Raw genomic sequence first — 12,995 nt, 5'->3', positions numbered from 1 at the left:
AACTGAAGTGAGGCAGAGATACCGTCAGGTTTTCTTTTGCATAAATTGTTTAAACTTTCACTCTACCAGAAGTACCATTTCTCTAGTCTCTTCTCAGATTTAATTATTTGAAGATATAATATCTTTGTTAAAAGATAAAAGCTTCATTTAAGAGTTAAGTATCAGTAAAAAAATTTTAAAAATAAATAAAAGGTAAAAGCTGAGTCTATATTTGTTGTTACAACTAATGATGTAATTTGGACATAAGTGATCAAGATTTTCTTCCATCTTCTCAAGGAACCTACACCTATAGCTGACCATTTTTTTAGGAATCATAACTTTAAAATGACTAGTTAGAAAGGCAGTTTTTGTTTCTTGTTTAGGAAAAGCTTTTCCTACCGTGGGAATTTCCATTTCGTTAAGCACACCAACATATCAGCCAGCACCCTTAAGGGAAAAATCCCTAAAACTCTATTGTTCTATTTTACTATGACTTACTACCAATCATTAAATAAGTATAACAAACACAATGTTAAAACTGTTTAAATCTGCTAGTTTTCTAAGCATTTTCTGAATGTGAATCAGTGCTGCAGTAAAACCAGGTTTGCTCTTACCATAGTTCCAAATATTCTTTTTATTAGTCTTTTTCATGATGTCCCGTGCATTCTCTTTAATTTCTTCCAATTTTTGTGTTTGTTGTGGATGACTTCCAGCCTCTGGGGAGTGGGGGAGGAATCTATATTATTTTTAGGCAGTAAACTAATGACAGTATGTATACCTTTATAACTCTCACCAAACCAAAGAATGATTTGACTGAAAAGATTTATATACCGTGGCCAGGCACGGTGGCTCACACCTGTAATCCCAGCAGTCTGGGAGTCCGAGGTGTGTGGATCACTTGGGATCAGGAGTTCGAGACCAGCCTGGCCAACAAGGTGAAACCCTGTCTCTAATAAAAATACAAAAATTATCCAGGAATGGTGGCAGGCACCTGTAATCCCAGCTACTCAGGTGGCTGTGGCAGGCACCCGTAATCCCAGCTACTCAGGTGGCTGACGCAGGAGAATCGCTTGAACCCGGGAGATGGAAGTTGCAGTGGGCAGAGATCACGCCACTGCACTCCGGCCTGGGGGACAGAGCGAGACTCCATCTCAAAAAAGAAAAACCAAAAAAACAAAAACCCAAAGTTAACACTTTTCCTGTCTTTTCTTTAAGACTATTACTTTTATTCTACTTAGAAGAATAAAATGAAATGCTGTGAAATTCATTCAAAGATAATATTGCTATATTCACAATTCCTCACTGCCTCTTACATCAAAGACAAAGAAAAAGAAATGAATACTGCGGCCAAGCTTAATTAAAATGTGATTCAACAAAATGCATAAAATTAAGAAGGGATTTAAGAAATATTGACTGTACACAAGATTCAACATTACAGGGTAACTGTGCTCTAATTCCAGTGTTTGAGTTTTACATGGTTCCTTAAGACCCCGAACATAAAAATAACAGAGGCACTAAATTCTGAGATAGGAGATATTACTGCACAGTTGCAAAACAGCTTACAAAAGCAAATTTGAAACTCTTAGTCAAGGAGATATACAAAGCAAGGAATATAAGGTGAAGAAAATTCACGAAATACGTAAAAATCCAGGTGTAGGGTGGGCACACCAAGCTGAAAATATGTGGATGAAAAGAAGGGCAACACTTTACAGCACTCGAAGCTAAATCACACTAGAAATTTGTGCTTAACCCTGGCCAGTTACTTCTGTTAGCACAGATGAGTAGGATCCTCTTCAATTATAAAGAATTGTTCATATCATCCCAAAAAAGTAGGTTTTTAAAATATCATATCATGGAATTTAAGAACTGAAAGGATCTGTAATGGACACCTACTCCAGCCCCACTACTTAACCTACCATGAAAAAAGGTCCAGGAATATTAAAGGGTCTTGCCCAAGGTCACATAAAGAGATATAGTTGAGATTAAAACAAGGTTTCTCATCTCCTAGAGTATATACATATATATATAAAAAATATCATTCAACTATATTAAGTTGCTTTCCATCCATAAACTGCATTTCTTTTTTTAAAGACAGGGTCTCACTCTGTCAACAAGACTGGAGTGCAGTGGCAAAATTTTGGCTCACCACAGCTTTGACCTCCCAGGGTCAAGCAATCGTCCCACCTCAGCCTCCTGAGAACTATAAGTGTACATGGCTGCTTTTGTATTTTTTGTAAAGATGGGTTTTTGCCATGTTGCCCAGGCTGGTCTTGAACTCCTGGCTTCAAGTGATCCACCCATCTTAGCCTCTCAAAGTGCTGGGATCACAGGAGTGAGCTACTCTGTTTGGCTTAAACTGGATTTTTTTCTTTTTCTTTTTTTTTTGAGATGGAGTCTTGCTCTGTTGCCGTCTGGAGTGAAGTGGTGCGATCTTGGCTCACCACAGCCTCCACCCACCAGGTTCAAGTGATTCTCCTGCCTCAGCCTTGTGAGTAGCTGGGATTACAGGCATGTGCCACCATGCCTGGCTAATTTTTGTATTTTTAGTAGAGATGGGGTTTCACCATGTTGGCCAGGATGGTCTCAATCTCTTGACCTTGTGATCTGCCCACCTTGGCCTCCCAAAGTGCCGGGATTACAGGTGTGAGCCACCACACCCGGCCTAAACTGGATTTTTTAAACAACATTTTTTCACCAGGCCCGGTGGCTCACGCCTGTAATCCCAACACTTTGGGAGGCTGAGGCTGGCAGATCATGAGGTCAGAAGTTCAAGACCAGCCTGACCAACATGATGAAACCCCACCTCTACTAAAAAATACAAAAATATAAGCTGGGCATAGTGGCACATGCCTATAATCCCAGCTACTCAGGAAGCTCAGGCAGGAGAATCGCTTGAACTTAGGAGGCAAAGGTTGCAGTGAGCAGAGATCATGCCACTTTAATCCAGTCTGGGCGACAGAGTGAGACTCCAGCTAAAAAACAAAACAAAACATTTTTTCTGCTTACAGTGAAACTGCCTAACAGTGAATTCTTTTTTAAAGAGATGGGGTCTCACTTCACGGCCCAGGTGCTTTAGTTAGAACGCAGAGGTCAATCACAAGGGTGGTCATTGCACACTGCAGGCTCGAACTCCTGGGCTTAGGCAGTCCTCCCACCTCAGCATCCCAAGTGACTGGGACTAGAGGCTTATGCAATTGCCCCTGGTGCATACGCAACTGCGCTGGCAAATGGGCATTTCAGACTGAGCTCTTCCAAGTGCTTATAAGATACAAATCCACGCAGACAATCACAGAAGGTGAGAGCTAGAAGAATCCTTGGATATCATCTCGTCTAACTTCTTTGTTTTACAGATGGGAAACTGAAGCACCAGGAATTGAAGAGACTTTCCCAAGGTCGCCCAAGTTAGCAAGTGGTAGGGCCACAACTAGAATTCACACCTCTTGAGTTCCATTTAGGGATTTAGCGCACTGCAATGCTTCCCTTCATAAGGGAAGACATGCTTGTTCCTCTTGGCATATAGGCAGACAAAATCAGGTAGAGAGAAACTAATTGACTTAAAGTCCTATAAAACTGAAACGTGACTGAGTTAAGGATACTGTCCCATGAATGTTAATTTTCAAATATACCCATCTCTTGACTGATGTAACATTTAGTTTCCCAAAAAGTAAAAGATTTCAAAAATTCTATGTCAAAATATTCTCATAAGAAATAAAAAGCCAAAAGTGAATTTTTAAAAAGTCATGCCCCTTTTTGTCATATCACATTCACAGTTTAAAAAAAAAACAAACCTTGCTTAGAAATGCAGTTTATGTGTAGGAAGCAACTGAATATAGTGGAATAAGCTAGCCTAGATGAGAAACCTCATTGATGGCTAAAATCAACTCAGTCGTATGGCTTGCTGCAAGCGTGGGCAGGGCTCCAAGGCCTTAATCCTATGAAAGATAGACAAAAGTTCTCCGGAAAGAAGGCCTCTGACTTCTGCTGTGTTCTCAGTCAACAGAGCCATACAAAATAGGAGAAGAGTTCAGAGGGTTCTCTTACCGGGGGCCAGCAGTCGCCTCCTCAGTGTATCCTCGCCCCCTTGTCCTGCACTGGAATGTCCAGGACTCTGGGCCTCCTGGGAGTCTGCAGCACGTGGTTCCTGAGATGTTCCCATTCCATCACTCACTTCCGTAGGGGGTGCTGCAGAGCTGCTCCCTAAGCGTGTGTCTGCTTGTCCTAACTTGCCACTTGGAGAACGGCTGGGATCTGGATCCAAGGGTTCTTCACTCAGACTTTCTGAAGGGAGGTGATGCCCTTTTTCACCATCCAGAAAACTCCGGTTGTTCTCATGTTCTATTTGATCCTTTGGATGTTTCCCCACATTTGCTTCATCTGGACTTTCTGATTTATCACCTGTATCTACGCTTTCTGGACCTATTGTCTCTACCTCTTGGTGGCCTTTGCTAAGATCAGCGGCAGAGTGTAGGGTCTGAGCTTCTTCAGGAGTACTTGCTATGATTGTGGTCTCTTGTGCCTGAGGATTTATTGATGGATCATTTTCCAAATCCTTTTGAGAGTCTATTGAGATAAAAATTTATAATTCTTATTGGAAAAAATTCCCCATGAATTCATATTTTAACAGTGTCTCTGTTATAACAATATTTATATAGATTTTCATGGTTTACAAGACACTATTCCTAAACGTTATTTCTGTTGGTTCCCACTAAAGGTGATTTAAACAACAATAAAAACTTGTCAATAAATCCAAAATAACACTAATATAAAACCATCTGTATGACCAACAGATTGTTAGAACTAACTTTTGGTTATATTGAATATATCTTCTTCCCTAATCTTTTAGCTACCATTGATGAGCACTGCCTTCCCTAATGAAAGGAAGATCATGAGGTCATTCATTACGGAAGGCAGTGCTCATCAATGGTAGCTAAAACCTTATGCAAAAGGCTGATGGGAACTTTTATAGTGTATAAGCCAGACTGACAACTGCTGAACCCAGTGACCAATCTTCACATCATGAAAACGGGGAAACCCAAACATATCATTCACCTCCTAATACAATGCAGTAGGAAGTACTCTAGACCACCTAGAAGTATTCTTGCCAGATAACTGAACTGAAATCTGATCAAGCTTCTAGAGCTACCAGTTTCCAAGAAATATAGGGATAGAGGAATATATTAAATTATGCCTCAAGAATATAATCAACAAAATGGAGGATGGGAGAAATTCCAAAAGACATTTCTTTAATAACGGTAAGAAATTAAAATAAATGGCAAGGGGAAAAAAGGAGTCTCTTAACTTACTAAGCGACTTAAGAGACCATCAACCAAATACAATATGTGAACCACAATGTCTAGATCCAGTTTCAAATAAGCCAATCATTAAATAAATATTTATGACACAATCAGCAATATCTGAATGCCAGATATTTGATGACACTAAGGAATTATAATTCATCTTTTTTCGGTGTGATAAAGGTATTGTGATTACATTTTTTACAAAGAATCATTATCAGCCAGGTGCAGTGGCTCACACCTGTAATCCCAGCACTTTACAAGGCTGAGGTAGGCAGATCACAAGGTCAGGAGTTCGAGACCAGCCTGGCCAGTGTGGTGAAACCCTGTCTCTACTAATAATACCAAAATTAGCCAGGAGTGGTGGCGCATGCCTGTAGTCCCAGCTACTCAGGAGGCTGAGGCAGAAGAATCACTTAAACCCGGGAGGCGGAGGTTGCAGTGAGCTGAGATTGCACCATTGCACTCCAGCCTGGGTGACAGAAAGGAAAAAAAAAAAAAGAAAATCCCTTCTAAATATAGCACATCATGGGAAATATATAACTCTAAAGATTTGTTTACCATCATTTTTTAAAGAATCATTGTATTTTTCCATTACTACATGTCCCTACTATTGGCGTCTCTAAAACATTTATCTTTCTTATAATTAGGGTCTCACCTTATGGTAAAGTTCAGTAAATCTGAAAGAATAAGTATAATCAAAGCAAATGAATCCACTGAATTAGCTTTTTTACTTTAAAACTTCAGATTTCAGTCATCAGAGATTTTCTCTCTACACACCCTGGTTTCCTACAGCCACCCCCTCAGTGCTGGACAAATCAGTCTTACCCTCTTGAGTCTCCGTAAGTCCATCGTCGGCCATGTTTGTGTTCTCTCTCTCCAGAGTTGGGGGGATACTTTTTTTAGTGCTTGGTTTTCCTTGTGAAGATGTCTTGTTTTCTTCTTGTCCCAAGTCCCAATAGACTCATGTTTCCAGTGGACCCAGGAAATAAGGCATATATACAGTGACTAAAACAAAATGAAAAAAATTAAATGACTTTTTATCCATACGAAGGAGAAATGCAAATATCAGCTTTATTTATTAAATATGTTTAGTTTGAGTAACATTTCCTCTCTGCAACTTTTTTGGTGAAGAAAACTTCCTTTCATGAGAATCGCACTCCAAATCCTAACTATTAAAAACAGCTCCAAGCCGGGCGCGGTGGCTCAAGCCTGTCATCCCAGCACTTTGGGAGGCTGAGGCGGGTGGATCACGAGGTCGAGAGATCGAGACCATCCTGGTCAACATGGTGAAACCCCGTCTCTACTAAAGATACAAAAAAAAAAAAAAAAATTAGCTGGGCATGGTGGCACGTGCCTGTAATCCCAGCTACTCAGGAGGCTGAGGCAGGAGAATTGCCTGAGCCCAGGAGGCGGAGGTTGCGGTGAGCCGAGATCGCGCCATTGCACTCCAGCCTGGGTAACAAGAGCGAAACTCCGTCTCAAAAAAAAAAAAAAAAAAAAAAAACAGCTCCAGATTATTAATCTTTCACCAATATCATAATCTCCTAATACATTCCAGCACAGTTGAAAGAGTATAAAAAGTAAGACCAAGTGACCAGAATCTTCAAGAGAAGAGCTTGAATTAAAATAAAAAAATAAATCTAAGAGTAGAAATTTAAGTCACTGCTGAAACGATCACTGCAGATTTCCTGGAGGCCTTCAATTTCTGTTCCAGATACTTTTCTCATAGTCTGCCTATCAGAAGGTTTCACTTATATTAAAAAGCAACAGGCCGGGCGCGGTGGCTCAAGCCTGTAATCCCAGCACTTTGGGAGGCCGAGGCGGGTGGATCACGAGGTCGAGAGATCGAGACCATCCTGGTCATCGTGGTGAAACCCCGTCTCTACTAAAAATACAAAAAATTAGCTGGGCATGGTGGCGCGTGCCTGTAGTCCCAGCTACTCAGGAGGCTGAGGCAGGAGAATTGCTTGAACCCAGGAGGCGGAGGTTGCGGTGAGCCGAGATCGCGCCATTGCACTCCAGCCTGGGTAACAAGAGCGAAACTCCGTCTCAAAAAAAAAAAAAAACAAAAACAAAAAAAAAAACAAAAAACAAAAACAAAAACAAAAACAAAAACAAAAACAAAAAAAAAAAAAAAAAAAAGCAACAATACAGGAGCTTCCCCCAAACTGAGATGGCTGCTTTGAGGTGCCGCTACACATTTGGACTGACTTTGGTTTTCTTCAAGTATTCTTTTGTAAAACATGGAGAGAGATACCTCTTCATACAATGCCTTTTTATGCAATGCTCAAAGACAGATAAAATTATTTTTATACAAAAGGAATCAAAATTATTTTATCAGCAATAAAACTTAATCATATGTTAGTTAATTCTTATTTTTTGTCAAAAATAAATTGATTAGTAAAGTTACTTCACATTCATTGCCTATAAAAATGAGAGTAATGAGGAAATCGAGACCATCCTGACCAACACGGTGAAACCCCCATCTCTTCTAAAAATATTTAAAAATTAGCTGGGCATGGTGGCATGCGCCTGTAGCCCCAGCTACTCAAGAGGGTGAGGCAGAATAATTGCTTGAACCCGGGAGGCAGAGGTTGCAGTAAGCAGAGATCATCCCAGCCTGGGAGACAGAGTAAGACTCTATCTCAAAAAAACAAAACAAAAAACCCAGCCTGGACAACATGGTGACACCCTGTCTCTAAAAAACAATATACAAAAACTAGCCAGGTGTGGTGGTGCATACCTGTAGTCCCAGCTGCTGAGGTAGGAGGATCACTTGAGCCCTGGAGGCAGAGGTTGCAGTGAGCCAAGATTGCACCATTGCAATCCATCCTGGGCTACAGAGCAAAACTATGTCTCAAAAAAAAAAAAAAAAGTGTTTCACATCTTTACTGAGGTGGTGGTTCCCTGTGTTAACAAACTTAAAATTTGTATGTGACATAGATTATCCTCAATAAACTTTACTGCAAACAAACGGAGCTGAAGGCTTTCAAAAATATATTACTTGGTACCTAGGTTGCAGTCCAAAAGAATCTGCAAAGGCACCACCACAGGCATTTCTAAAATCATAAATGCTTGACATACACCATTCCTGTCACAAAGCACACATAGACCCTACAGCCCACTTTATTCAGACTTTTTGTAACGTATCATCATTGTTCAGTGTTGAAATAGCATTCCCTCACAGTGCAAGTGGGACAAACAAGAAGTTCTTAACAAATCCGCAGAAAAGGTCACATGGCAGGGTATCTGAGAGATCTGGAGGCACTGTTCCAGCGGCAGGTCAATCTTTTTTTTTTTTTTCCCCCAGGACAATGCCTCAGCCTTCCTAGCTGGGACTACAGGTGTGCACACCATGCCCAGCTAATTTCTGTTATTTTTCGCACAGACAGGGTCTCACCATGTGGCCAGGCTAGTTTCCAACTCCTGGCCTCAAACGATTGCCTACCTTAGCCTCACAAAATGCTGGGATTAGAGGCGTGAGCCACTGTGCCCAGCCAGGCAGGTCAATCTTTTGAACAGTATCTGATTCCTATCAGGGTATGTGTTCATTAGGAACCTCTGGACTGCATAATGGAAGTGAGCCAGAGCCTCATTCTGATGGAAAATGGGGTAGTTGGAGACTTGCTATAGCTGTAGGGAAAACCCCTCCATAAGCATGCTGAAAAATAGATACTTTTGATAGTATCTTCTACAACAAGGAACTGATGAGACCTGTGTGCTTCATACGGCAATGGAAGACATTTACTCTGAGTGAATTCCTTGCAAGTTTGATTGTGCCATGTTAGTGTTCAGCGCTCTATACATGGAGGTGATAATTTTCATATTTCTGCTTAAATAAAATGTAGCCTCATCACTGACAGTCATTTCCACTGCCCTGTGACCCTGAAATCTGCAGCAAAACTTGCATTATTTTGCTTTGTCTCCATCAGGGCTTGTAACAGGTTAGGGCTGTAAGGTTTTGTTCTCCATTTATGAAGAATCTACTAGATGGTCAGCTGAGGGATGCCTTGCTTAATTTCTATCTCCTGGGACTTCTCTAGGAGGGACACAGATTTGCCTCATTGCTTCTTCTGTAAATGCAGCTACCCTGTGCTCTGTCTTTTACGATGTATCCTTTTCTGCATCATCTCACTGTAAAATGGTAAATGCTTTGACTACTCGGTCGGTGCCATTGTGTGGTATACCAAATGACTTGCGCACTGAAGTTGCATAACCAGGTCTAGAAGACTCCAACATACAAAATTAAGTGCTATAAGGCTAACCACAATTCAATAACCTATTACATGTTTATAAATAAATTTGGGCCAGGGATGGTGGCTCATGCATGTAAGCCAGGATGTTCCAATTCTGCTATGAAAACAAATAACATATAAAGCATACACAACAACTATAAAAGCTACTATTTATTGAGTGCCTTCTTTGTGTCAGGCAGCATTCAAAGCTCTTTATGGATTAACTCATTTAATCTTCACAACACTTTAGGAGGCCAAGGCAGGAGGATTGTTTGAGTCCAGAAGTTCGGGATCAGCCTGGGCAACATAATGAGACGATGTCTCTACAAAAAACTTTTAAAAGTAGCCAGGCATATTATCACATGACTGTAATCCCAGCTACTCAGGAGGCTAAGGAGGAGGATCCCTTGAGCCCAGGAGCTCAAGGCTGCAGGGAGCTAAGATCACGCCAGTGCAATCCAGCCTGAGTGACCCTGTCTCAGAAGCAAAAACAAACAAAATATATATGTGTACATACGTATATATGCGTGTGTATGTATATATAATTGATACTAATGGTTTGAAAGCATTCCATTTTTTGTTACTCTGTACATTATTTACATATATAATTTATAACAAAAAATAAACACATAAATGGAAAGGATACACATCAACTTCCATTTAGTGCTTGCTTCCGCAAGGAATACAAGAGGGTGTCAACCGTACACATAAAATTTCCTTAAAAAAAAAAAAAAAAAATCACACTGCCATGTGTGTACCTATGCAACAATCTTGCATGTTCTTCACATGTACCCCAAAACCTAAAATGCAATAAAAAAATTTTTTAAAAACACAAAACATTTTTTCTCTAATCATAGAAAAACATTTGAAAATAAAAAAAAATAAAAATAACTGAGATAAATGTGATAAAACGTTCATGTATTTTAGATCTGAGCACAGGTCTTGTTATATTATTCTCTGCACTTTTCTATATGTTTGATGTAGTTACTGTCTTTTTAAATGAGTAATAAATTTAGTCTCTGTAAAAAAAATTAAGTATCAAAAGGCAAGGCCTGCAAGGAAAACTCTTTGAGCCTACATGCAATGACCTTGCATTACAGAGGTACGCTTCCACCACGGCCTCCTAGACATTCTGTCACAAGCAGCTGGGAGGAGACAGGACATGGAAAAGCTGCCTCTGAGAACAAAATCAGAGCTGGGAGAGCAAAAGGACCTTACCCACCCTCCAACTCTATCCTGCAAACTGCTAGCATTGCCATGGGAACCAGTGAAAAAGAGGGGAGGGGGTCGAGACCCCGGAAAAACCTGGGGAGGGGCGAAGGGGATAGGTATCAGGAAGCACTAAGACCATTTTTTAAATGGAGAAGAAAATTAGAAGTTTAGCAGCCAAGAAGAGCAAAAAAGAAATCAGCCATTCCAGCATGGTAGTTTAGATATAAATGCCATCATGACAAATGTATGACAGTTGGGGTAGAATTAAGTATATATCTTTACTTTTAAACATAATTTTATTTTAGTGAATGATGCCATTTTTAGGCTCTAGGGATCAAAAGAAACTGATATCTTGGCCCTGAAACAAGTTATAGTCCTGCTGCGAAAAAGAAGAACATATAAACATACACAACAGCTCTAAGAACTACTATTTATTGAGTGCCGTCTTTGTGCCAGGCATCACTCAAAGCACTTTATTAACTCATTTAATCTTCACAACAATCTTATGAGGTGTAAACTATTAATATTCCTACTATTTCAGAGATGAGGAAACTGAGATACAGAAAGCTTAAGAACCTTACCCAAGAACATGTGACTACTGAGGGCAGTCAGGTTTTGAACTCAGGTAGTTTGGCTGTGGGACCTAATCACGACCCTTTAAAAAGCTTGCATGAAGCATAACACAAAGCACCCTTACTCTGGAATACTTAAATCTAGATTTGAATTGTGACTCTAGCACATATGACCTGAGTGAATTTGTACGTATCTTTCAATTTTTCTCTATTTCTTTTCTTTTTCGGGGACCTGTCACATCAGGAATCTGTTTATCTGCTGTGGAAAGCCTCAGGTGATCTAAGGTAGATATAGGAATCATATGTACCATAATTAAGATTATAAAATGGGCCTAAGAATTGCGACAAAAATCTGCCTTGGGTTATCCATCCCTCCAGACCTTTTTTTTTGAGACAGAGTTTTGCTCGTTACCCAGGCTGGAGTGCAATGGCATGATCTTGGCTCACTGCATCCTCTGCCTCTTGGGTTCAAGCATTTCTCCTGCCTCAGCCTCCCGAGTAGCTGGGACTACGGGTGTGCGCCACCATGCCCAGCTAATTTTTGTATTTTTAGTAGAGACAGGGTTTCATCATGTTGACCAGGATGGTCTCAATCTCTTGACCTCATGATCTGCCTGCCTCGGCCTCCCACAGTGCTGGGATTACAGGCGTTAGCCACCGCGCCTTGCCGGGCCTTTTAATCTTTACAACAAAGACCATTTGACTTATACTATAGGCTCAACCTCAGTCCCAAAATCAATCTTGTCCTTCATCAGGAGAGATTTAAGAAGTTTTTTGTTTTTGTTTTTAGAGACAGGCCCTCACTGTTGCTCAGGCTGGAGGGCAGCAGTACCATCATAGCTTACTGCAGCCTCAAGCTCACAGCTCACTGAGGCTCAAGGGATCCTCCTACCTCAGCCTCCTGAGTAGCAGGGACTACAGGCACATGCCACTGCATCCAGCTAATTTTTTCTTCTTAAAAATTTTTGGTAGAGTTGGGGTCTCACTATGTTGCTCGGGCTTGTTTCGAACTCCTAGGCTCAAGCCCTCCTCCTGCCTCAGCCTCCCAAAGTGCTGGGATTACAGGTGTGAACTACCAGCCAGTAAGTTTATAATATTCAGCATCAGTTCAAACAATTGGATTTCATCCCTGTTCTAAAACTAAGACTCAGCGGGCATGGTGGCTCTGGCGTATAATCCCAGCACTTTGGGAGGCCAAGGTGAGCGGGTCATTTGAGCTCAGAAGCTCAAGATGAGTCTGGGCAACATGGCAATACTCCTTTGTGTATAATTTTTGTATACAAAAATTAGCTAGGTATGGTGGTGCAAGCCTGTAGTCACAGCCACTTAGGGGGCTGAAGTGGAAGGATCCCTTGAGCCCAGGAGGTCAAGACTGCTGTGAGCCATGATGGCACCACTGCACTCCAGTCTGGTGACAGAACAAGACCCTGTCTCAAAACAACAAAACAGTAAGTAAGACTCTACATTATTCCCCAGTTGTAACTTCTGCTTTTGCTTTCTTGCCTTGTATCTTTCCTCATCCTAAAGATTTAGTATGTGCCATGTTTGGTATATGTTATTGCATTTAAACCTCACAACAGGATGAGGCAGGTATTATTACACAACCTTTTTCACACATGATGAAACTAGATACAGAGAGGTTAAAATGCCCAGGGTCATTTAATAATGTCAGAATTAGAATACAAACCCAGCTGGCTGCA

At 40.8% G+C, this 12,995-nt stretch overlaps 1 protein-coding gene across 3 annotated transcripts in view; it reads right to left on the bottom strand.

The window, feature by feature from the left end:
• Window positions 1-12,995, bottom strand: part of LOC101044812 (torsin-1A-interacting protein 2) — a 45,412-nt gene that overhangs the window by 16,163 nt on the left and 16,254 nt on the right. For all 3 annotated transcript variants that reach the window (XM_074389684.1, XM_074389683.1, XM_074389685.1), the window contains exons 2-4: window positions 6,102-6,281; window positions 4,021-4,539; window positions 594-695 (exon numbers count right to left, since the gene is read on the bottom strand). In XM_074389684.1, coding sequence (XP_074245785.1) covers window positions 594-695; window positions 4,021-4,539; window positions 6,102-6,135 — 655 coding nt within the window. In that variant the 5' untranslated portion in view covers window positions 6,136-6,281. The remainder of the gene's footprint in view (window positions 1-593; window positions 696-4,020; window positions 4,540-6,101; window positions 6,282-12,995) is intronic.

The sequence above is a fragment of the Saimiri boliviensis genome, chromosome 19 (genome assembly GCF_048565385.1).
Source record: "Saimiri boliviensis isolate mSaiBol1 chromosome 19, mSaiBol1.pri, whole genome shotgun sequence".
NCBI lineage: Eukaryota > Metazoa > Chordata > Mammalia > Primates > Cebidae > Saimiri > Saimiri boliviensis.
Note: the sequence above shows the minus strand (reverse complement) of the source record. Positions and strands in the feature narration are given on the sequence as shown.